Source organism: Malaclemys terrapin, chromosome 13 (genome assembly GCF_027887155.1).
Source record: "Malaclemys terrapin pileata isolate rMalTer1 chromosome 13, rMalTer1.hap1, whole genome shotgun sequence".
Taxonomy (NCBI): domain Eukaryota; kingdom Metazoa; phylum Chordata; order Testudines; family Emydidae; genus Malaclemys; species Malaclemys terrapin.
Genome location: NC_071517.1, coordinates 10,553,119 through 10,576,009, shown reverse-complemented (window position 1 = coordinate 10,576,009; position 22,891 = coordinate 10,553,119). Strand labels below are relative to the sequence as shown.

Below are 22,891 nucleotides of genomic sequence, written 5' to 3'. Positions count from 1 at the left end.
TCTGCAGCCCCGGCAAGCGGGGAATTGACTCCTGGCGTCCCCGAGACTCCTAGCAGAGTCAGTCCCCGCTGGCGCGCGCACACGCGTGGACCACGCGCTGCGAGGCCGAGCGGAAACGCAGTTTCATGGTCACTGTAGCCGTGGGGCCTGAGCCCGCAGCTCCTCCCCCCCGCAGGCCTGCCCGGGGGCGGGGCTTGGGCGTCAGGGTCTGCACATGGCCGCGCGACTGAGCTGAGCGGGGCGGGGCGGAGGCATCAGCTGCCTGTTTTGTTGTGGGGCTTGGGCCGGTGGGTTGGGAAAGGGGCCAGCGCCGCCGAGGCTGGGGTAGCTCCGGCCAGGACTGAGCGAACGAGCTGTGACACCTCTGCCCAGCTCCAGCTTCGCTGAGGATTTCTACAGCTTGTTTTTATTATTATTATTATTTTATTTTAAGCGAGAGAGAAAATGGCTCGACCTCTCCCTTTGAACCCCACTTTCCTACCTCCGACTTACGGGGTGCTGAAATCCCTGCTGGAAAACCCTCTCAAGCTGCCGCTAAATCACGAAGACGGTGAGGCGTAGAAAGTTGCTTCTATATGATTTTTTGGGGAGGTGCGAGGCGAATGAATGTGGAAGGCAACGCAATAGTGTAACGCGTTAGTCCCAAGTAGGGTGGCCAGACAGCAAGTGTGAAAAATGGGGATGGGGGTTAATAGGAGCCTATATAAGAAAAAGACCCCCAAATCGGGACTGTCCCTATAGAATCAGGACATCTGGTCACCCTAGTCCCAAGTGCATGCATGTCAGGATGCTAGTGCCAAACCGATGCGTTTCCAGTGCAGAATTCCACTCTTTCAGCTGTTCAATAAATTTCCCTTGAGAGTTCTGCAGAGTTAGAAAAGCAAATATAACCTGCCTACCGTTCAGCTGTGAACCCCAGGAAAATTTAGCTTTTGCAAGATTGGAATACTTTTAGTCTTGAGATAAAGACAGTATGATACGAATGATAAACATGATCAATAAGTAATGAAAGACAACTGTCTTTCTTTTGAATCAATGCATAGCAATCACTTTCTAGTTAGGCGATGGGCACTAAACGGCATGTCTTCAGAAAATAAATACATTTCATCTGTACTGAATGAAGACGGACTTATTAGGAAGGAGCAGACAGCACAGCTTCAAAATTTCCTTCCAGAAACGAGTATATATTCTGGGTGACTGAAGTTTGAGCATTTTTTTATTATTATTTATTTTTTGGTTTTGTGGCAATTTTACTGTCTGACTTTGCACCCTTTTTTTTCAATGAACATGTGTAAAATGTATTTGGGTGAATGGTAACTAATAAGAATTTTAAAGCTGAAAAGTTGCAACTTGTACTTTTGGGGGATAATAAGATAATTCAATCATAATAGGATTTTATCAAGTGTGTTTTTATTACAAAAATGTGTGTTACTTAGAAAACATACACACTTCCTGCAACATCTGTGGATTCTGTTCATAATGGTAATATAACTAGGAAAAAAACTATAATAATTTAGACTCTAGCAAATCAAGGGGCTAAATCTTCTTAAAATGCATGGTATAATTGTGTCTTGTTAATTTTTAATAGGCGTTTAAAACATTTTCCTAAGTAAGAGTGATAAGGGCACTTTGTTATGTTGTTTTACAATTAGTGGATTCTTAATATTTTAGTCTGGGCATTTTTCTTAATTTATTTACCTGTTTTTACATCTCCTGAGTGTATTTATCCCAAAATATTTTAATCATTATTGTAAACATATACAGCAGAAAATTAAGTAGCTTAACATTATTTTTAGTTCTACAGACAACAGATATACTGTGTTGTTACTTATTATGGGCCCAATTCTGCCACCTCAAAGCAAGCAAAACAACTTAAGGTCAATGGCTGATTTATTGTTTAAGGACTGCAGGATTGGGCCCTTTTATTTAATAAAGTTAAGGTATTTGGGGGTTTTAGATGAAAACTGTTCCTTTAAAACACAATAAAATACCTGGCAACATCTGCCATCTAACTTGCTTTGTCGATTAGTACAAACACTCTCAAGAAATCTGTGAGCATTTATTTAAAGCCATACTGAATGCTGCTGAATTGTTAACTAAAAATAGACAGAACCGATGAAAATATGCCTACATTCAGTTCATGGTCATTTGGTTCGACCTTTTAATTCTGTGCCAGATGAAAAGAATCAAAGGATTTATGTATGTGATAAGATGTTAGGTTCTTACAATAGGAGAAAGTGGAAAATATCTTCTTGAAAATAATAATTTTTAACTACTCAGCACTTAACATCTTTATTGTGTTTTTTATAAGCATTTGGTAAAGAAAAAGACAAAGAAAAGAAGCTAGATGATGACAGCACCAGCGCATCAGTCCCCCAGTCAGCTTTCTTGGGGCCAACGTTATGGGACAAGACGCTGCCATATGATGGAGACACTTTCCAGTTGGAATACATGGACCTGGAAGAATTCCTCTCGGAAAATGGAATTCCTCCCAGCCCAGCCCAACATGACCACAGTCCACACCAGCCAAATCTCCAGCAAGCTACCTCAGCAGCACCCTCTGTCATGGACCTCAGCAGCAGGGCATCTACATCAATCCATCCGGGCATGGTGTCTCAAAATTGCATGCAGAGCCCAGTCAGACCAGGTAATCGTCTATAAGACCTTCCCTAGAGGTTCTCAAATGAGACACGCAAACAAATGAAAAAAGTAAATAATTATTTCTGACTGCGTGATTGACACTGGCAACATAGAGAAGTCCAACATGAAGCAAGTCATTGGCAGGGCCAATAATAACAATGAGGACTGTCAAGCGATTAAAAAAATAATCATGATTAATTGCACGATTAAAAAGATTAATCGCATGATTAACCGCACTGTTAAACAATAATAGAATACCATTTATTTAAATATTTGAGGATGTTTTCTACATTTTCAAATATTTTTATTTCAATTACAACACAGAATACAAAGAGTACAGTGCTCACTTTACATTTATTTTTGCTTACAAGTGTTTGCACTGTAAAAAAACAAAAGAAATAGTATTTTTTTCAGTTCACCTAATACAAGTACTGTAGTGCAGTCTCTTTATGATGAAAGTTGAACTTACAAATGTAGAATTACATAAAAAAAAACCCCAAACTGCATTCAAAAATAAAACAATGTAAAATTTTAGAGCCTGCAAGTCCACTGAGTCCCACTTCTTGTTCAGCCAATCACTCAAACAAACAAGTTTGTTTACATTTGCAGGAGATAATGTTGCCCGCTTCTTGTTTATAATGTCACCTGAAAGTGAGAAAAGGCGTTCTTAAGGCACTGTTGTATCCAGTATCACAAGATATTAGGTGCCAGACGCGCTAAAGATTCATATGTCACTTTATGCTTCAGCCACCAATCAGTACATGCATCCATGCTGATGACGGGTTCTTCTCAATAACAGTCCAAAGCAGTGAGGACCGACAGATGTTCATTTTTATTATCTGAGTCAGATGCCACCCGCAGAAGGTTGATTTTCTTTGGTGGTGGTTTGGGTTTTGAAGTTTCTGCATTGGAGCGTTGCTCTTTTAAGATGTCTGAAAACATGCTTCACACCTCATCCCTCTGAGATTTTGGAAGGCACTTCAGATTCTTAAACCTTGGGTCGAGTGCCGTAGCTGTCTTTAGAAATCTCACATTGGTACCTTCTTTGCACTGAAATCTGCAGTGAAAGTGTTCTTAAAATGAACAACATGTGCTGGGTCATTATCTGAGACTGCTATAAGATGAAATATGTGACAGAATGCAGGTAAAATAGAGCAGGGGATATACAATTCTCCCCCAAGGAGTTCAGTCACAAATGTAATTAACACATTATTTTTTTAATGAGCCTCATCAGCATGTTCTCTGTAATCGTGGCCGAAGCATTAAGGGGCATGCGCATGTTTAACATATCTGACAAGTAAATACCTTGCAATGCCAGCTACAAAAGTGCCATGCAAATGCCTGTTTCACTTTCTGGTGACATTGTAAATAAGAAGCGGGCAGCATTATCTTCTGTAAATGTAAACAAACTTGTTTCTCTTAGCGATTGGCTGAACAAGAAGTAGGACTGAGTGGACTTGTAGGTGCTGAAGTTTTACATTGTTTTGTTTTTGAGTGCAGTTATGTAACAAACAAAATCTACATTTGTAAGTTACACTTTCACGATAGAGATTGCACTACAGTACTTGTATGAGGTGCATTGAAAAATAATATTTTTTTTGTTTTTACAGTGCAAATATTTGTAATAAAAATAATATACACTTTTATTTCAATTACAACACAGGATACAATATATATGAAAATGTAGAAAAACATCCAAAATATGTAATACATTTCAATTGGTATTCTATTTTGTTTAACAGTACGATTAAAACTGTGATTAATTGCGATTTATTTTTTTTAATCGCAATTCATTTTTTGAGTTAATAGTGTGAGTTAACTGCGATTAATCGACAGCTCTAATAATAATCTGGAGAAATGCTAACCAGCTCTGCAGGAATTTTTACTTAAATCATGTCAAGAATCTGTGGGAATTCCATGGAAAATTGCCTGTCATCTTTTTCCTACCGGTAACCTAGCTATTAACAGGCTAAAAATACAAACCGAAGTAAAAATAGTAATACACAGATGCCACTATGTAAAATGAACAGGGGAAGAAAAAGGGAGAAAGCGCAAAAGAGAATTTGTACAGTCAACAGGACCATATTCTTTAAGACAGAAGAGAATTCAGGGCCCCAGGTGTCATTTCAGTGGTAATAGTAGGGAGGAAGGTTCTTTGTTTGTAATGTTGGCCGTATCATTGTATGTCCTATATTCCTGTAATATACCAGGCAAAAAGCACACACAATAAAAAACGGAGAAGTAATAGTTAAACATCAGGCAAGAAATAAAACACAAAAATTTACAACAGATTCTGATCTGTTACACTAGTGTAAATCCAGAATGTAATTATTGACTTCAGTTGAGTTACATGAGACTTATATCTACAGAAGAACAGCCATACTGGGTCAGACCCATGGCCCATCTAGCCCAGTACCCTGTCTTTCGACCCTGGCCAATGGCAGGTGCTTCAGCGGGAATGAACAGAACAGGCAATCATCGAGTGATCCATCCCCTGTCATCCACTCCCAGCTTCTGGCAAAAAGAGGCTAGGGATATTCAGAGCGTGGGGTTGCATCCCTGCCCATCCTGGCTAATAGTCATTGATGGACCTATCCTCCATGAACTTATCTAATTCTGCCCTAAGCAATAGGCAGAGAAGGAAACACCTTAAGGCTGGATTTTGATCATAAGCCTAATTCAAAACCATTTGATGGCAATGGGAATTTTTCACTGAGTTCAGGGGACTTTAAATCAGACCCTTAGTATCTCTAATGGAGTTATGCTGGTGTCCGAGATGAGAACCCGGTGCACCATATCAACAGTTTGGCGGAAATGGAGCAATAAGAAGCCTTATGCTTTCAAATAAAGTGGCATATTCTTACTAAACTTTGATTGTGACCCTACACTTGTACAACATTTCAGAAAGCAAACTTTGCTGCTGGGAGCAGGAAACCACTCCTCTCCCCTCTGGTTGATCACTTGCCATGCGCAGCATGTAATGCCATTGTCAGAACCATTTGATAAAGAAGCAAAATAAATAAATAGAATGACAATAGTTAGGGAGCAAAAGTAATGTGCAAAAATCACATGAATTGGCAAAATTCATTTCTTCTTTTAAAAAATATAAAGCTGTGAACAGTGTTTTGGGCCCAAGCTGGGAAGTTATTCTGTGATTTTTCATTTACTCGCCTTAACACGGGCTAGTTCTTATGAAACTGTGTTTTTTCCCTCAGTTTTAACGGGCCTCAGAGTTTACAGTGAACAGTAATTGATACCATTCTCCCAAATTAAATAACACTTAGAGCTGGCAAGAGGAAAAAACACCCCTACTTTTCTTGTGATATTTTTAACAAGCCATTGTGCACACATGTGGTTTTTCTCTCTCTCTCTCTCTCTCACACACACATGCATGCACACAAAATTAAGAAGTGATTATCCCTTGCCATTCTTTTTCCAGAAGCTCCTGAAAGTGAGCCAGCCTTTTAATGATCACCTGTCAGAATGTATTTGTAATCTGAGTTATGGGTCAGCTGTTTGCATGTTTTTTGCAGCCCATTGATTTGTTAGTGTTTTTTCCATTCTGTTTACAACATTCTTGGGGCTCATAATCTTTTTTCACAAATACAGTTATACTTTTTTTTTTTTTACTGTTGTAAAAGAAATCCAGATCTCGGTGTGTGTGGGGGTGAGGGGGAAATAGCCGTGATTGCAGCTTTTAAAACGTCATGTCACCTTCTATTGCCAAACTATCATGTCGTTTATTTTTCTCTAGATGAAGAGTTGAGTTCATGTTTGTAAGTCACAATATTTTTTCTGTGCTTTAACTGGATGCAGAGTAAAACCAAGAAAAACTTTAAGCAGTAACTTAAGACAATGCAAATTCACTGTGTCAATAGATTTTAACATACATCATTTTATAAATATCTCTATTTTCACACACTGTTTTGAGGAAACATCAGAATTCCAACATGGACTTAAGTATTTGATATACTTTTAAAATCAGACTACAAATATATTTTAAACATATCAAACTCTTAATATTTAAAAAATAGCAATTAAAACTGCTATGAAAAGACTTAAACAAATGTCCTGTTCTGAAATATAGAAGACATGAGCTGCAGCTCTGCTAAATTATTATTAATGTAAAAAAGCATTGGAATGGAGGCATGCCATTTACATATTACATGTGGATTTTATAGTCTGTTTTTAAAATTGTGCCTTGAGAAAGAAGTCTTGGTTTGATAGTTGTGGGCTTCCTTTTTTAGTTACCAAAAGGACTTCTGCTTGGTTGTCATGATTTATTTTATTATGCCAAGGCACAGGACCAATTAGAATTCAAAAAAGTATTACAATACCAATACTAATGCGATTCATATGGTCTTATTAGTGTTGGCTAAACTACGATGCCAAGGTGATAACTCTACCGCAATTATAATAAAATGTTTGTATTCTTTTGTGTTCAGCATGCATCCTCTGAGTGCCATCTTGCTTAATGTTATTAGTGCTGCCTGTCTTGCAGCGTGGCAGTTAATATATATAGGACCAAATCTTGCTCACCTCCCATCAGATGGTATTGGTTTAAATGGGTCTGTTCCCAGGAATAAGACAAATGGAATTTGGCCCATAGTATGTGATACATTGATGCTAAAATATGTGCATGCATACATGTGTGAGTTGTGTGTGTGTGGGGGATATCTACATGTTTCTGTGGTGCGGCAGGGGCTCAGAGACGTGTCTGTTTACAACATTCATATACAAGCAACATAAAATGCATTGTTAGAATTATGATATTGCATATCACACGTATGTGTACTGAAATTTAACCATTGTTTGAATGACACAATTAGCTCCTAAGTACTAACTTATTTTACCACTACTGGAAATGATCCAGAAACGTGCAGTGACATTTGCCAAGGAACTTAGTTAAGCTCAGCAAAGCTAATCTGAATTTAACTGTAAATATGACATTACAAAATTATAACAGATTGGTTTTCCTTTAGGAAAAATGCTCCTTTTTTTTTTTTTTTTTGTATTGGACTGTGTATCTTTACATTGTGGTTTACAAAAAGATAGGTTCATCAATTTATCATTTGTTCTCTGAGTGAAGAATGAATAAAATAATAATACCACTCAGTAGAGTAAGTGGAGGCTGGATATAAAGGATACAGTTTTTATTTGGCTCAAGTGCTATCCAGTATAGCGAGTGCTGCAAGATTAGATTCTGGTTGTAATTTTGTTTAATAATGAGGCATAGTGACTGTTCAACTCACCAGTGCCATGTTACATCCTTCGCTAATGTGTAGATGGACTTGGAAATGTTTTCTCTTTGCTATCAGGAGCACTTACCTCTGATTAGTTGGTTTAAATCAATAGTCATCTTAAGGAAAATGTTTCTACAAAGTTAGTTTTTTAAATTAACTTGAACACATTTTGTTGATGCTCCATATTATGTGTTTTCCGTCTTTGCAGACCTTGTTTTGTCTTTGTCTGTTCTGTAGTAGGAACACAGACCTGGAATTGGCTATGGAGCTCTTTAAAGAATGTTTAACTGCACTTGGCTGTTTTTGTGTGAAGAATATGGAATGTAATGCTTTGCGATCATCAGATGATACCTAGTTGGTGATCACAGGCATCTGTTTAACATCTGGCTTTTTATATGTCATCTTTGTAATTTAAATGGATAGTGCAGCTGTCAAGATAGAGAGTGGGTAGGGCCACAGGGGGCTCAGTTGAAGCTGGGGTAGGAAGAATTTCTTTACATTTTTGCTTATTTGGTGTATGAATACAGCAGGAATGGAGTGCTGTCCTGCACAATGCATGACATAGTTCTTCCCCTTTATTTGGCAAATAGATACTGAACCGAAATGACAGAAATGAGTTACTGTTGAGAAGTTTCCAGTTCTTCCTCAGGGCTTTGGATCCGGCCCACGGGATTGCCTCCTGTGGCGCTGTGGGCCCCGCACCGCTCTCAGAAGCGGCCGGCACCATGTCCCTGTGGCCCCCGGGCAGGGAGGCAGAGGGCTCCGTGCGTTGCCCTTGCCTCCAGGCACCACCCCCCGCAGCTCCCATTTGCCGGGAACGGGGAACCGTGGCCAATGGGAGCTTCAGGGGAGGTACCTGGAGGCACGGCAAGGGCAGCGCACGCACAGTCCTCCTCCCCCAGGGGCCGCAGCGCTTCCTGGAGCAGCGCGGGGGAGGGGACAGGGCAGGCATGCAGGGAGCCTGCTCTGGCCCCGGCGTGTGCCGCTGCCACCCCGGAGCCTGAACCCCTCCTGCACCTCGCCCCCCAACTCCCTGCCCTAAGCCCCCTGGCTGCACCTTGCACCCCTCCTACACCCCAAACCCCTGCCCTGAACTCCCTGCTGCACCCTGCACCCCTGTGCACCCCAACCCCCTGCCCTGAGCCCCCTGCCGCACCCCTCCTGCACCCCTGCCCTGAGCCCCCTCCTGCACTCTGCACCCCAATCCCCTTCCTTGAGCCCCCTCATACACCTCACACCCCTCCTCTACCCCAACCCCTTGCCCTGAGACACTTCCTGCACACCACACCTCCTCCCACACCCTACACTCCCTCCCAACCCCCTGCCCTGCATACAATTTCTCCACCCAGATGTGGCCTTCAGCTCAAAAAGTTTGTCCACCCCGATCTAGCCTCTCAACACCATATACAGAGTGACTTAATCGGTGGCCTAGTCCAAGGAAGGGTGTATTTTAACACCCCTTAATTCTGGTTTGCCTTTTCCCTCCCATATATCTTAATATTCCCCCCTCTTCCAGAACAGTTTTCACAATCCAAGGACTTGCATATTCCCAGCAGCCAGATATGCACGCAACCTCCTCCTAAGCTGTCATGCTTGCTTACAAGCAATTACTAGGTGCATGCTCCATGCCATGAGCCCCCGTACTGAGAGGCTGAGGACACCACCTCCCTGTGAATTTCTTGAACCTTGCACTGCCACGTGGAAGTGACCAGCAGAGCCATCGAGCAGGCCCATACTGAGTGCTGCTTCTTCACATTGTTTCTCCCGTGAAGGCTCCTCTCTGAGTGGCTGTTGCCTGCATGACCATGTGTTTTAGGCACGTGGCACTGCCTGTGCAGCCTGCTCTGCGTGACTTTTGCTAGAACAGCAGCAAGCTCGTGTTGGGCTGTTTGTTCCTGCCATGACCCGCTGATAGGGAAATCACACCCAAATGGAAAGGTTTAACTGCCTGGGCGTCATGTGCCAGGGAAATGTAATATGCAGAAGATCACCAAACTGTGATTTGGATCAAAGAAAAAAGATAGAGGGTATATTTTGGCCGGCATAAAAAAAGACTCTCTTGCATTACAAGAAAAAAAAAAGAAAGTTCTAAATGCACAAGCCTAGCTAATGCTGGAAGCCAGCACATTGTGTACCCTCCTCACTCAGTAGATTTAGTTTTAATATTTGCTGTTAAATTGTAATTTATTGGTTAATAGATTCTTTTTGTGATTAAGCAATTTAACATATTTAGAGGTTAAAAAGTAAACAAGAAGGATGTTCTCCTTTTTGTGTGCTAATTTGGAAATATACAGGGCCTGATTCTGCAAACCTCTCATGGAGTAGCTTTTACCAAATGAATGAGACTACTTGTGTGAGTAAGTGCGACTCAAGGTGACTAAGGGTTGCCCAATGGGCAACAAGCGTGATTTATTGCTAGAGAGACAGTTCAGGGGTGAGCAACCTGTATGTGTCATGATCATCTGAGTAAGGAGCTATGGTGAAGTTCTAAGAGCCTTCTTTCACATCTCTAAATGTGGTGCAGTGTTTGACTAGTTCAGTTATTTGACTTTTTAAGAAGCCAGGGTATCTTGAAGTCTTCACATTTTGTTTCCTGATCTGGTTAGGAGAGGGGACATCATCAGCTATATGCGAAGAAGAGGTGGATGTCTGTTTAGATGTAGCTCTGAGTAAACATTAAATTGTTAATTTTTATTTATTTATTTGGCAGTAGACTGGCAAAATGGGAGATAGCTATGGCTAGATTTTGCCCAGTTAATCACACTGATGAGTAGTTCACTCCTCAAGTAATCCTATTGATGTCGATGAGGCCATGTATAGTGGCATAGCTATGGCACTGTAGCTATGCCGGCATAACCTCATAGGGTAGGTGTAGCCTACAGCGACAGAAGGGGTATTTTCCATCATTGTAGGAACATCACCTCACTGAGCAGTGGGCAACAGAAACATTCTTCCACCGACCTAGCTGTGTCCACACTGTGGGCGAGTTCAGCATGACTGTGGCACGTATGGGTATGGATTTTTCATACCCTTGAGTGCCATAGCTATTGCAATCTAAGTTTTAAGTGTAGACCAGGCCTGAGGTGCTGCTCAGCAGGAGAAAGGGGTTGAGCAATCTAGAACTTTGTTTGCCCCCGATCAACTCTAAGGGGTGTGGGAGAACAGAAGGGTTCTCCTGTCTTTCTGGATTTTCTGTGTGAGGTGGTAGCCAGTGCTCATTTCTGTATGTTCTAAGGACAGTGTGAAAAGACACTCATGATCAGTAAAGACTGCTTTGGAGCATTGTATAATCAGAAGCTCTCATTGGCTGATGATGCCTTGCCAGGGATATATTTAACAGGCATATTAGTAACTAAAAATGATGTTTTTAAAAAATAAACATTTCATTAAAACGGTATCACTTTCATCAGTGGTGAAAATGTTATGAATTCCAGACGAGTTCCAGAAAAGCCTGGGATGGATAGAAAAGCAGTATCTTAGCCATCTAGTACCCAAAGACACACAAGCTATGATCTTTAGCATATAAAATGTTTTGGACAGTGCAAGAGCTGGAAAACCACAAATTGAAAAATATTCAGTGGTGTTCAGTGGAGTAAATTGCACTTTAATTTATTTCTGTTGGTTGTTTTTCCTACTGGATCCCCCTCTTTGGCATGGAATTTACAATATGCCCATTGAATTCCAGATTGGTGCAAATTACATATTTTGCCACTTACTCCCATGGTCTGCCAAATGTACACCCGGGTTTACATCACCGCTGTTACTGGCCCAGAGCCATCACAGGAGTTGCACCTGTTACTCTGGGCTGCAGCTGAGGCAAAAATTTGAAGGGCCAAATTCTGCCTGGATTTACATCACATGTGAACCCATTGTTTAGCCGGTTTGACGCTGAGCCCTCTTCCATTGCCTCAGGTTTCTGTTCGTAGCTATGTCTCAATCTTTTGCTTTTAAAGTTGGTAATGTTCTTCTGTTTGGATGAAATTTCATTCGCTATTCACAAGCATGCCGGAGCGGTAGCATTTGCTCATATGCTACCATTTTTTCTTTTTTTCCACCCTGTTTAGGCTGGTAAAACCTCATTCTTAATAGGGCCACAGCCTATCTTAGATCTTCAGTGCTTAATTGGAGATGAAACACAGATAATTACTGAAACAAAATGTACCAGGTGCCTACATATCAGCATGTTCCTTCGATTAGTGTACATTTGTCATAAACAGATGCCAGAATGAGCTACAGCAGTAAATCATCTGTGACAAAATGTCCTCCTAAAAATGTATATGCATAAATGGACAGGCACAAATATATTGTTTGGCTCAGGTTTGGTAGTAGGGATGGCAATGACTTCTTTTCCAATTAGCCATAGGGATCTCAGTCTGCAATAAATTCTTTACTCTGAAACACGGCTGTGGACAATAGGTCACAGATTAAGTAGTTCATTGCAAAACTGGTTGGTGCTCCCTGAATTTAATAAACAAATGGATAAACATGTCTCTTAATTCATAGCAAATCCATTACTTCGTGTGGCAAGCATTGGACCACAGGCTTTCTAAAGTGCTCAGAGGCTCTCCTACTGGTTCACTACCTGCTCATGAAAATGACTATGGGTAGGTCCACACTTACCCGGTAGTTCGGCGGCGAGCGATCGCATCCAGACAAGACGCGATAAGTCAAACCCGGAAGTGCTCGCCGTCGACTGCGGTACTCCAGCTAGACGAGAGGAGTACCGCGGAGTCGACGGGGGAGCCTGCCTGCCGCGTGTGGACTGAGGGAAGTTCGAACTAAAGTACTTCGAACTTCAGCTACATTATTCACGTAGCTGAAGTTGTGTACCTTAGTTCGAATTAGGGGGTTAGTGTAGACCTGGCCTTAATTTCAAATAGCCTGGTCACTCTGTAATTGCAATACAGATGAAAACATTAAAACCAAACACCAAGTGCTGTCTAAACAAAATCCCAGTAGTGATTATTTTCATGGTCTTATTTTCTAAGGAGGAAAAGAGACTGTAACTTTTCTTTTTTTTCTAAATGGAGGAAACAAACATGATGTGAAACAGATTCTAAACACAACACTCCTGCATAGCTCATTTGAAGGACTAGCCGATGAAGTCACCAAAGTCATAGTGCTCAATTCTCCAAGAGCAGAATGTCGCACTGGCCTTCAAAATGTATAATACAGAGAGTCAGTCAAAAAAGAAAGAGAGGAGAAATCTTGAAATAGTTTGATCTTAAATTCTGCAACATGCAATTTCAAGCTCTCAAGTCTAACAATGTGCCAAAGAGTAACACCAGGTTTAAGTATGACAGGTAAATTTGGGTCTGAAATGAGTGATGCATCATCGAGAATATCAAGCGATTAAATTCTAACTCTTGCTACATATGAGCAAGTACTTCTTAAGGGCTAAATCCTGTTCGTTGTCAAAGCTGGGGTGGTAACTGGCTTAGTTCCAGGGACAATTCAGGAATCAGACAAATGGAATATTCCCTCTTTTTTCAGCTGTTACTGAGGTCTCAAGGAGTCTCCTCTCTACAGCTGCTGTACCTCCATGCAAGGGGGGCATTTGATGTACACAGTGTTGCTAACTCTTGCAATCTTATCACAAGTTTCATATCCTTACATAGGATAGCTTTGGACTGTCTTTGTGAAGCAGAACCACCCCAGTTCTGTAGTCAAGGGCACCTTGCTGAAATGGCTCTGTTCTCAGCCATGTCCCATTTCAGTTTGATGCCTGCGATCTTGAGCACCTCATCTTATCACAGCTGTTGCAATATCAGTTGTGGGAAAATGTTGGCGGGGAGGTGTCTGAGTGACCTTGTGTATATGTCTTGCCATCCAATCTCCAAAATATACGTCTACCAGCCCTTTCCACCTTATGCAGCATGTTTTAATCAGTGTAAATTTCCACTCATAGGCTGGGGCATGGAGGGGCTCGGTTGGGAATCAATAAGAAACATGGTGGAAGTGGGCTAGGAACAGTCAGGGATTGAGGAAAGCTAGGTTTGTAGGGGGATAAAGTAGAGAGGAGAGAGAGAGAGAGATTTGTTTTCTTGTGAGTTTTAAGAAATTGAGTAATTGAAGGATTGGATTAACCTGATATGACTTTTTTTGTTTTTCTGCCAGATTAGATATGTTGAATTTCTTGGCATGGTGCATTGCACGGTACATCGTGTGCTGTAAATATAGGTGTGTCGGTAGAAAGCTTTAATGACGCAGCAGCCTTGCAGCATAATGTAGTATATCAGTATAGTACTGGGCAGATTTTCTTTTTTTCCTCTTGCTTGTTAATCTACTCTGTATTACATTTCCAACAGGCAGTCAAGTCACTTGAAGACCACCTTTTGACATTAAAAAAATCGTTGGATCTAGTAATGGCATCATAAAAGCGCATGTGAAGTGAGGAAGGCTGGTGTATAAAAAGTAATGCTTTGAAAGAGAGTCAGGACTGTTCTATGGACACAAAGATACAGTTTACTGGGAAATGTTATGAATGTTTGTTTTTTATTTTTATAATTGTGTCTTAAGATGTTGCCTACTCCCGGGGGAATTCTGCACCAAAAAATTAAAAATTCTGTGCACAGTATTTTAAAATTCTGCAAAATTCTGCATACTTTATTTGTTATAACCCTGCTGGTTTCAATTATTTTGGTAATTTATTTACACTGCAATACAATGAATGATAAATGGGAGTGGGGAGCCCTGGAGGAAGCCTCCAAGCCCCCTCTGTCTAATAGTAATGTAGGTAGTATTGAACCTTTACCTCTAGTTATTTAGTCAACAAATATATGCTCAGTGTTACATTGTAGGCAACTGAAGAGCAGGCGAGGGCTGGGGACTCAAACTCACAATTTATATTGGCTACTGAGCATCTCCAGAAAGCTCAGTAGCAAACAGTTCCTGGAGCACATTTTGATAGGAAAATTTTTCAGTCCAAAAATTTAGACCAGTTCTAATCACTAAAGCACCATAAGCATTTATAAGGCCACAGAGTGTGACACAGAGACAGTGTGTGACAGTGTGTGTTTGACACAGAGTGTGTATGAGACACAGAGACAGTGTGACTGTGTGTGTGTGTGTGCTGGCTGCTGAGAAAGTTTCTGAGACACCTTGCGCTGTCTCTTTAAGATGCTCACTGAAAGCTCTTCTGCTCTGTCCTGAGCCCTGTTGTCTCCCCTCTCCCGCTCTGCAGAGATGGGTCTCATGGGGCTGGGGAGAGAGAGACAGAGACTCTGTGAGCTGGCTGCTGGGGAAATCTCAGAAACAATACACTGTCGCTTTAAGAAAGGCACTCAGTCATTCACCCTTCCCCGCAGCTGCTCCAAGTCCTGAGCTAGGCTGTGTCCCCTGCCTCTCCCCTGCTCTGCAGAGATGGGGTACAGGAGGGGGGGGACACGGATGAGGGGACACCCTGCTGACATCAGCACCTTCCTCTTCCTCTCCCTCCCCGTCCCTATTCTGCACAGCCAGCAGGAGGTTCCCAGACTCCCAGGAGCAGCTGCAGGATGAAGCAATGTGGGGGGAGGGCAACTGAACTCATGCTCTCCTAATCAGCTGGGCAGCACTTAAATCTCTCCTGTGTGGCCGCAGATGGGGAGGGGTGTGTGACCGCTCTGGTGGCTTCCCTTTGCTTCCCCGTCAGAAGTCATTTTTCTGCGGAGAAGCAAAGAATCTGCAGGGGCCATGAATTCTGTGCATGCGCAGTGATGCAGAATTCCCCCAGGAGTAACGTTGCCTTAAGAGTAACTGGAAAAGTAGAAGTTAGATCCAGATCCGAAATGGCTTCAGGTGCTGGGCTCACCACTGTTTGAAATAAGTCTCCCTGCATACGTACTCTGAAGTGAAATTTTCTCATTTAAAAAAAAAAAATAGTTGCCCAAAGTTTTCCCTGAGACATTTGTAGTGAAATGACTTAACATGGTGAATTAGTTTTCTATATTGGTCATATAGTCACACAGCTACCATTGAAGTCAAAGTGAGCTGTGTGCATAGGTCTGAGAGTAGGTCTTTGCCTACACTGGCCTCAGTCTGATTGCTGTTCTTGTTGGGCAGTACCAGTAGAGCTGCATCTGTGCAAACGCCAAGCGTAAGAGGTGCAGCACAGAATTTTCAGCCCAGAGTAAATGGGGCTGAGATGGATTCTAAGGCAGCTTTCGATCCTCGGCTGCTCTGGAGACTAGACAGCTCAGGGAGCTACTCAAAGTTTGGTTCCCCAAAGTCTTTGTAGCTGTTATATGCTGAGGTCCTGCCCCAATATGCTCCCTCCCTCCCCAATCACACCACCTACACTAGGACTTGCAAGTTGCTCCTTTGGAGATTGTCTTCCTCAGTTTCTGTGTTGGAAGAATTTGCATTCAGGGGAATTCACGTTTCTGTGTAAATAAAGGGTTGACTAAATATCCTTGTTCATCATCACGTTTAATATTATTCAGACCCTTAAAGAAAGAGCAGCACTCCGTTATGGAGAGGGAAGAGGGAGTGCGAGACCTATCCAGGTGGAATAATCGATTCTGGTTTAGGTCAGCTGTAAGGAAAAGGTCATGTTTCTTAGCTCCCTGTTGCTATAGCTCCTGACTCTAATCAGCCACACAACGAAATATGGAAGTAGCTCTTTGGATGATACATTTTCTGAAGATGTGCTAGGAGGGGACTTTTTTTTTTAGTTCATTAATTTGTTCTCTCTTTGAGGACAGCGCAGATTCAGTGAATGGTAATGGGCATTCTATTTGTACCTATATAACCCATAGGTTAAAATGAGAGAACTCAGAATTGAGTCCATTTAAAGATAATCCAAGCACCTGCATTCTGAAAAGGTTTAGTTGAAAACTTTCAAAAGTGGCCACTGATGTTGGGTGCCTGTATTTTGGGTGCCAGCTTGAAACACCTCAGGCCTTGGCTCCGATTGGAGTTGTTTGGCCCATCTGAAAACCAGACCACAGGTGTCACAACTAAGGGACCCCCAAAATTGGGGCACCCAGAAATCAGTGGTTGCTTTTGAAAAAACTGGCCTTTCTGCTGTATTGGGCCCCTACTGCAGTTTTTGCTGTGTTAGGAAACTTTTGGAAAACTGGTCACTCAGTTGTGTCAGCCACAAGGTTGTTAAAAACCATTCTCAAGACTAGTAATCTCTGGCAGTCATGTCTTCCGTGGGTCCTGCCTGCACCCACTCATCAATTAGGGTTGTAAATGGTTTGCTTGCTAAACAGACTGAGCCAAGTCATTTTCAATACCCATTGTAGAAAGCCATGCTAGTTTTCCAGGATAGACCCTAGGCAGTATCTAGTCTCAAAAAAGTGTTTTTTGTTTTTGTTTTTAAACAAACTTATGACCCATAACACTGGTTGGGAAAACTGTGTTAGCAGAAACCATGTTAAAAAAAAAAAAAAATGTTTCCCAAGGGGGAAAACTGCTGGTTAGATGGGGCTTTAATAACAGATTTTGTGGACTTTCAGTTCCAGAATATTTAATCTGATTCCTAGAAGGACATTAAAAAATTGAGTAGTTTACACAAAACAGCACAGAGAGATGAAACACATGCTTCGTACTCTGTCAAATCCCAGTGGAAGTTTGCTTGAGTGAGATTTGCAAAATCAAGACATCTATGTAGTTTAATGTATGAAATCATAAACAAAATTAAATGTGCAAATGGATCACTAATATGGAAAGATTCCTCCTTTAAAAAAAAAAATCCCATGTTCAGGGTTGTTTTTACTTGTCTAAATGCATCAGATGACTCACATGTGGCTAAAGCTGGCAGTGGTTCTGTGGTTGCTCAATGCATTTTGTTTTCTGATCTAAAAATCAACAATCACAATGTAAATATCTTTTTATAGTAAAATTTTTGAGTTAGAAAAAGCTGATAGATTCCATTTATCATGGCTTAATTCCTTGCACTGCATCTAAGGAGACAAGAAAACCAAAAGAGTAGGTGCACTCCATTAACTACTGAGAAAATCAAACACGTGAAAAGGAATCATCGGTCCAATAAAAGGAGAGAATTTCTCAACTTGTCCGTGTCTTTCTGTGATTCCAGGAGCTTCTGCACGTGTCTTGATTATCCTCTCATTTCTGTAGTAAGTAAACAGATATATTTTCATTCTGTACCCCCGCTTCTGTTTTATCCTTCGTCATTCTTCTCTGCAGCAGGGATATGTTTCCTGTGCTCTGGTGCTGGGGGCTTTCTGTTGTGTTATACCTGTAACATGCTCTCAGGTGTAGGAGAGTGAATCAGTCACATGCTAATACTGATACTGGCAATGGCTGCCCCTTGTCGTTACTTAGGTCCATTAGTTAAATGCATTACTGCCATTGATATCATCATAACAATAATACCTTACATTTGTAGCATCGTTTATCCCAAGGGGACCCAAAATGTTACGTTGGGTCAAATTGTGCCCAGCTTACTTTGTGAGTAGATTCATATATTTCAATGGGACTGCTTGGGGACTACTTTAAGTAAAGGTATTGGAACCGTGAGCCATGTGGCCCATCATCAGATATTGACTTTTCTCATCCTTATACTGGGCCAGATCCTGAGAGGTGATGGGCACTTTTAGCTCCCATTGACTTTGGGATTTGAGGGCACTCAGCACTTTGCAAGATTGAGTCCATTTTCAGTCCACTCCTGTGAGGTGCTCCGAATCCTCGTCCGTTGGCAGTTCTCAGTCCCTTTCAGGATTGGAGCCTGTGTGCTGGGGTGACGGTCCCAAGCCCGAGAGGTGCTGATCCTCTGTAACTCCCATTTAAATCCATGCGATTGAATGGTGCTCGGCGCACTTCACGGGACTGGACCCTAGTTAATCTACAGCGTTGCCGACGCTAGCAGTTAAGCAAACCCCAAAATAATTTCTGAAGTCGCTTCTCCTTTTTCCGTTGCATGCCAGTTCATAGCCTCTGGCTTGTTCTTTCCACTTTCTCACGTTTTCCCAGAGCCGCTGCTGTGTACAGTCTGAAGATCACATTTAACCAACACAAGGAAATCGGCTTTGCCGTCACGTGGATTAGAACGTGTTCGCTCTGTTCTGCCAGATTGTGGCTAGCTGAGCAAAATACAGCAAAGTGCTGGGCTCTTGGCCAAGCTTTTATTTCAATTTGGAGCACACAATCACACACATGCTGTTTGGCAGGACATCCACACTCGGGTATATTTGGATAGTAATCAATCTTTCTTTCCTTCTTTCTTTCCATCCATGCGGGTCATATAACACCACCACTAACGTTTAGCCAGTCGACTGGAGAGTCCCAGTTCAGCGTCTACGCTCTGTATACGTGTTCAGAACATGTTACAGCCATGACATGGGATGCATTTAGGATGAGGCTAGAATTCTACAGCTTGAAAACCAACTTTCTTAACTACGCCCCCACCCTCCCCACTGCCAGGGTGCTGATGACACAATTATGCTGTTACTCTTTCAGAGATCAAAAGCTTCTCCAGGATGGATTGAAGGCCAAATATGGAAGGAAGTAACTTTGCTGGAGCTCTGAAAATAGCAAGAATTGTTAAACTAATAGTCTGTCCTTGTCTCTAATCTTTTAAACTTTTTTTTTTTGAGAGAGAGAGAGTTTATTGTTTTTGTCTCCAGCTATAAGTGGAAAATACAGATTGTCAGTGACAATATTAGTAAATGTCTTGGGAAAATAGGAGGGTGCAGTTAGAATTCCAGAGATGGATGCTTGTTCCTCTGAAGGTCTCTCTCTCCCGCCCCCAACTTGCCTTCCTCTGAAGCTGTTTGCATGCAATCTGACTCACCCCTGAAAATAAAGCTGGATTTGATTTTAGCAGTCTAGAAGGCTTTTGGATTCTTGGGAGATAAAGGCTTTATGATGCAAACTCATTTATTTCTCTCTCTGAATCAAACATTGACTTTTCAGAATCCAGTGTGTGTTTTGGAAAGTTGGCACTGTGGTCAAAACCCCAACATTTCTGATGATGCCCTTAGAAAAAAAATACCACAGCCATCCAAAACATGGGTTGGTAGCACTGCTCTGGCATTTGGGGCTGCTATGAGAGAACGCTGGAGTATTTTATAAGGGACTATTTCTTGTGATGTGGGTTTTTGTGTGTTTGTTTGTTTTATACATAAAAAATAGTTGTCCTAGACAACTTTTGTGATTGCTTTATGTGCAACGATAGGCTGTGTCTGAATAGCTCAACAGACTGAAATAGCTAGTCCCACAATAGCTATTTAGCAGCCTTTCTAAAATCTGTGCAGAGGGATCTTGAGAATATCTAGCAACCGTCACCTCTGTCGGACTCTCCTACGTTCACAAATGTGTAGAAAAAAGGAAATAGGGGGCCAGACCCTCAGCTGATCTACATCAGCTAAATTGCATTAAAGTCAGTGGAGCTTTGCAACTATACACTAAGGCTAGGTCTACACTACCCGCCTGAATCGGCGGATAGAAATCGACCTCTTGGGGATCGATTATCGCGTCCCGTTGGGACGTGACAATCGATCCCCAAATCGACGCTCTTACTCTACCAGCGGAGGTGGGAGTAAGCGCCGTCGATGGGAAGCCGCAGAGGTCGATTTTTGCCGCCGTCCCTACAGCGGAGTAAGTCGGCTGCGATACGTCAAATTCAGCTACGCGTATCTTAAATCAACCCCCCCCCCCCCGTAGTGAAGACCTGCCCTAAGGGAACAGCAGGACCATTCTCTCTAAAGCTCCTGATTATAAAGTGAAAGGGGCACTGTAGTAGCCCCTCCTGCTTTGGAGATCTCAGAAAATGTACCTTCTTTGTAAGGTCAGATTTAGGTTAAAATACTATGTCAAGCTGTGTTGCTACAGGTCACCTAAAATACGTGTAGTATCTCCATGTCTTCTAGTGATTTATGGTTTGTTTAGTGTATGGTGGGAAAGCCTTGAAGCCTCAAATTCACTGTCATTAGAAGCATTCGAGGTGTGTTTACTTAAAAATAAGGGATCCACAAAAAATCAGTAGAAAGCCTCCCACTGACTTCATCAGGCCCTTGATGGAGAGGGTCAGGCTGGGCCCTTTCTAAACTCATCACATTTCACTGAACTTGAAATTTAAAGAATTAACTTTCAAAGGGTCACTCCCTCTTTATAACGTGTACTATTCAATCCTGTGTGTATTGATAAGTGTCTGTTTCTGGTCCACCAAGCCCAAGTAAGAGTCTGGAGACAGTATGTAGAGCAGCTGCACAGTACCCACTGTAGTCTCCAGACAGCAAGTTATCCTCTATGGGAGGGTTTTGTTCAGAGGATCTGTGGTCCCTGGACCCTCTCTGGACACACTCTGTAGCGTCGCCTGATTCGCTGCTTCTCAGTGTCTTTACAACCCGCTCCTTGCACTGCAGGGGCTAAACTGTGTTCCGTTCCTACCAATGATAAATTTCACTTAATTACATTCACTTTGGTGGAGCTCCTACAGACTGAAACTAGAGGAGAATTTGGTTCCAAAAAGCCCTCAAGGATTCAGTTGCTTTTTCAGTTGCTTGGATGCCCGTGCAAGGGTCTGGGCTGGATTTGGCTCCTAAACTGGTTCATTATGGGGTGGGCAATAATCACATCTGATCTGATTATAAGTACATGGAACGACGCCTATTAAAATTGGGCTATGTACTGTGATTTTGATTTTAAAACCCATGTGCGCGCGCACAGACACGCACACTTAAGGACTTTAAAGATTCAGGTTGAGATTTCTAAAGGAATTAGCTGTGCACTGAATTTTAAGAGGATCTAGGCACCTTACTTCCTTAGCTGCCTTTTGAGAAATCTCAGCCGTAAACAGTAATCTTAGAGAGCTGTGGGCCACTGGTGGCAGTTAGCAGCTTCAGCCCTTCTCAAAAGTGCCCTCAGATGATCTCCTGGAGCTGCTGAAACTCAACAGACAGGTTCTTGTTAAGCCATTAGCCAGTTAAGCAAAAAGAGTAATGGTGTGTCTCCTGAGATTAATTTTTCCTTTGCAAAATTTAACTCCTTCCTCCCCAGCCTTCAGGAATTATGTACATTTGCCCGCATTGACAAAACAGCAATGGGACATGAGGGTGGTAAGAAAGGTGTTGCTCTTACAAACTTATTAATTGGTACCATGGGACCACTCGTGTGTAAAGACGAATGACGTGAATAAGGGCATGCAGGATTACAGGTGTGTAGCTTCAGTTCTTGCATCCTTGGCCTGCCTACAATTTTCACCCAGTTCCTCAGCTAATTTTTTGTACTGTTCAAAGTTTTTCCTTTTAAAGAAATGTTTGCAAAATCCAAGTGATGTTTCATTGCTGCCAGTGCGAGCAGATGATTCTGCAGTACCGAGGCGGTGCCTTGGAAGGGAGAAGCCAATATGTATTTACTTAATGCATTGTAGGCACTTGAAGGTAACGTCAAAAATTTCAGTTGAAATGAAACTCTGTTTTTACTAAAAAGCAACAGAGAGTCCTGTGGCACCTTTAAGACTAACAGATGTATTGGAGCATAAGCTTTCGTGGGTGGATACCACTTCATCAGATGCACCAAACTGTTTTTACTACGTTCTGTGACGCTGCATGGGTGCCTGCCCAGTGCCCCATTGCTGTTCAGTAACTGTAATCTGGTGTCAGGGTTGCTTGTTTTGGGCAGAGTCTGGAAATCCTTCATGAGAAACAGCTATACGTATGTTTGACTTGGGCTGCGGCAATGATAAACCTTGACCTGGCAGTAAATCTGAGCTGACTGGTTTGTAAGATCACCTTTGGTGGTAGGCAAGTCTTTCTCCAGTTTCCTGAGTAACCTGAAGTGAATCACTGATTATTTGCTAACTAGACAGAGAGAGTGTAAAAAGAAAGCAATAACAAGGAAAAAGCTAAATGCAAGAACCGGCTGGTTGGGTAGTCAGCGCTGCTCTTTTCTCCTGAGCTGTATGACGACGTATGTTAACAACAACCACGCTTTCTTTCATTCATAGATATCGCCGTGTTTTACAAACAGCAATTTAATGAGACTTTAGCAGGAGGTATTATACCCATTTTACAGATCACAAAGCTGAGGCACAGAGAGTTAAACCAACTTGTCGGGCT

The 22,891-nt window shown here is 42.1% G+C and overlaps 1 protein-coding gene across 2 annotated transcripts in view; it reads left to right on the top strand.

The window, feature by feature from the left end:
* Positions 1–279: 279 nt before the first annotated feature.
* Positions 280–22,891, top strand: part of HLF (HLF transcription factor, PAR bZIP family member) — a 44,566-nt gene continuing 21,954 nt past the window's right edge. The window contains exons 1-2 of one of the 2 annotated variants that reach the window (XM_054047157.1): positions 280–550; positions 2,312–2,647. In XM_054047157.1, the coding sequence (XP_053903132.1) occupies positions 445–550; positions 2,312–2,647 (442 nt within the window). In that variant the 5' untranslated portion in view covers positions 280–444. The remainder of the gene's footprint in view (positions 551–2,311; positions 2,648–22,891) is intronic. The other variant, XM_054047158.1, reaches the window with a different exon arrangement.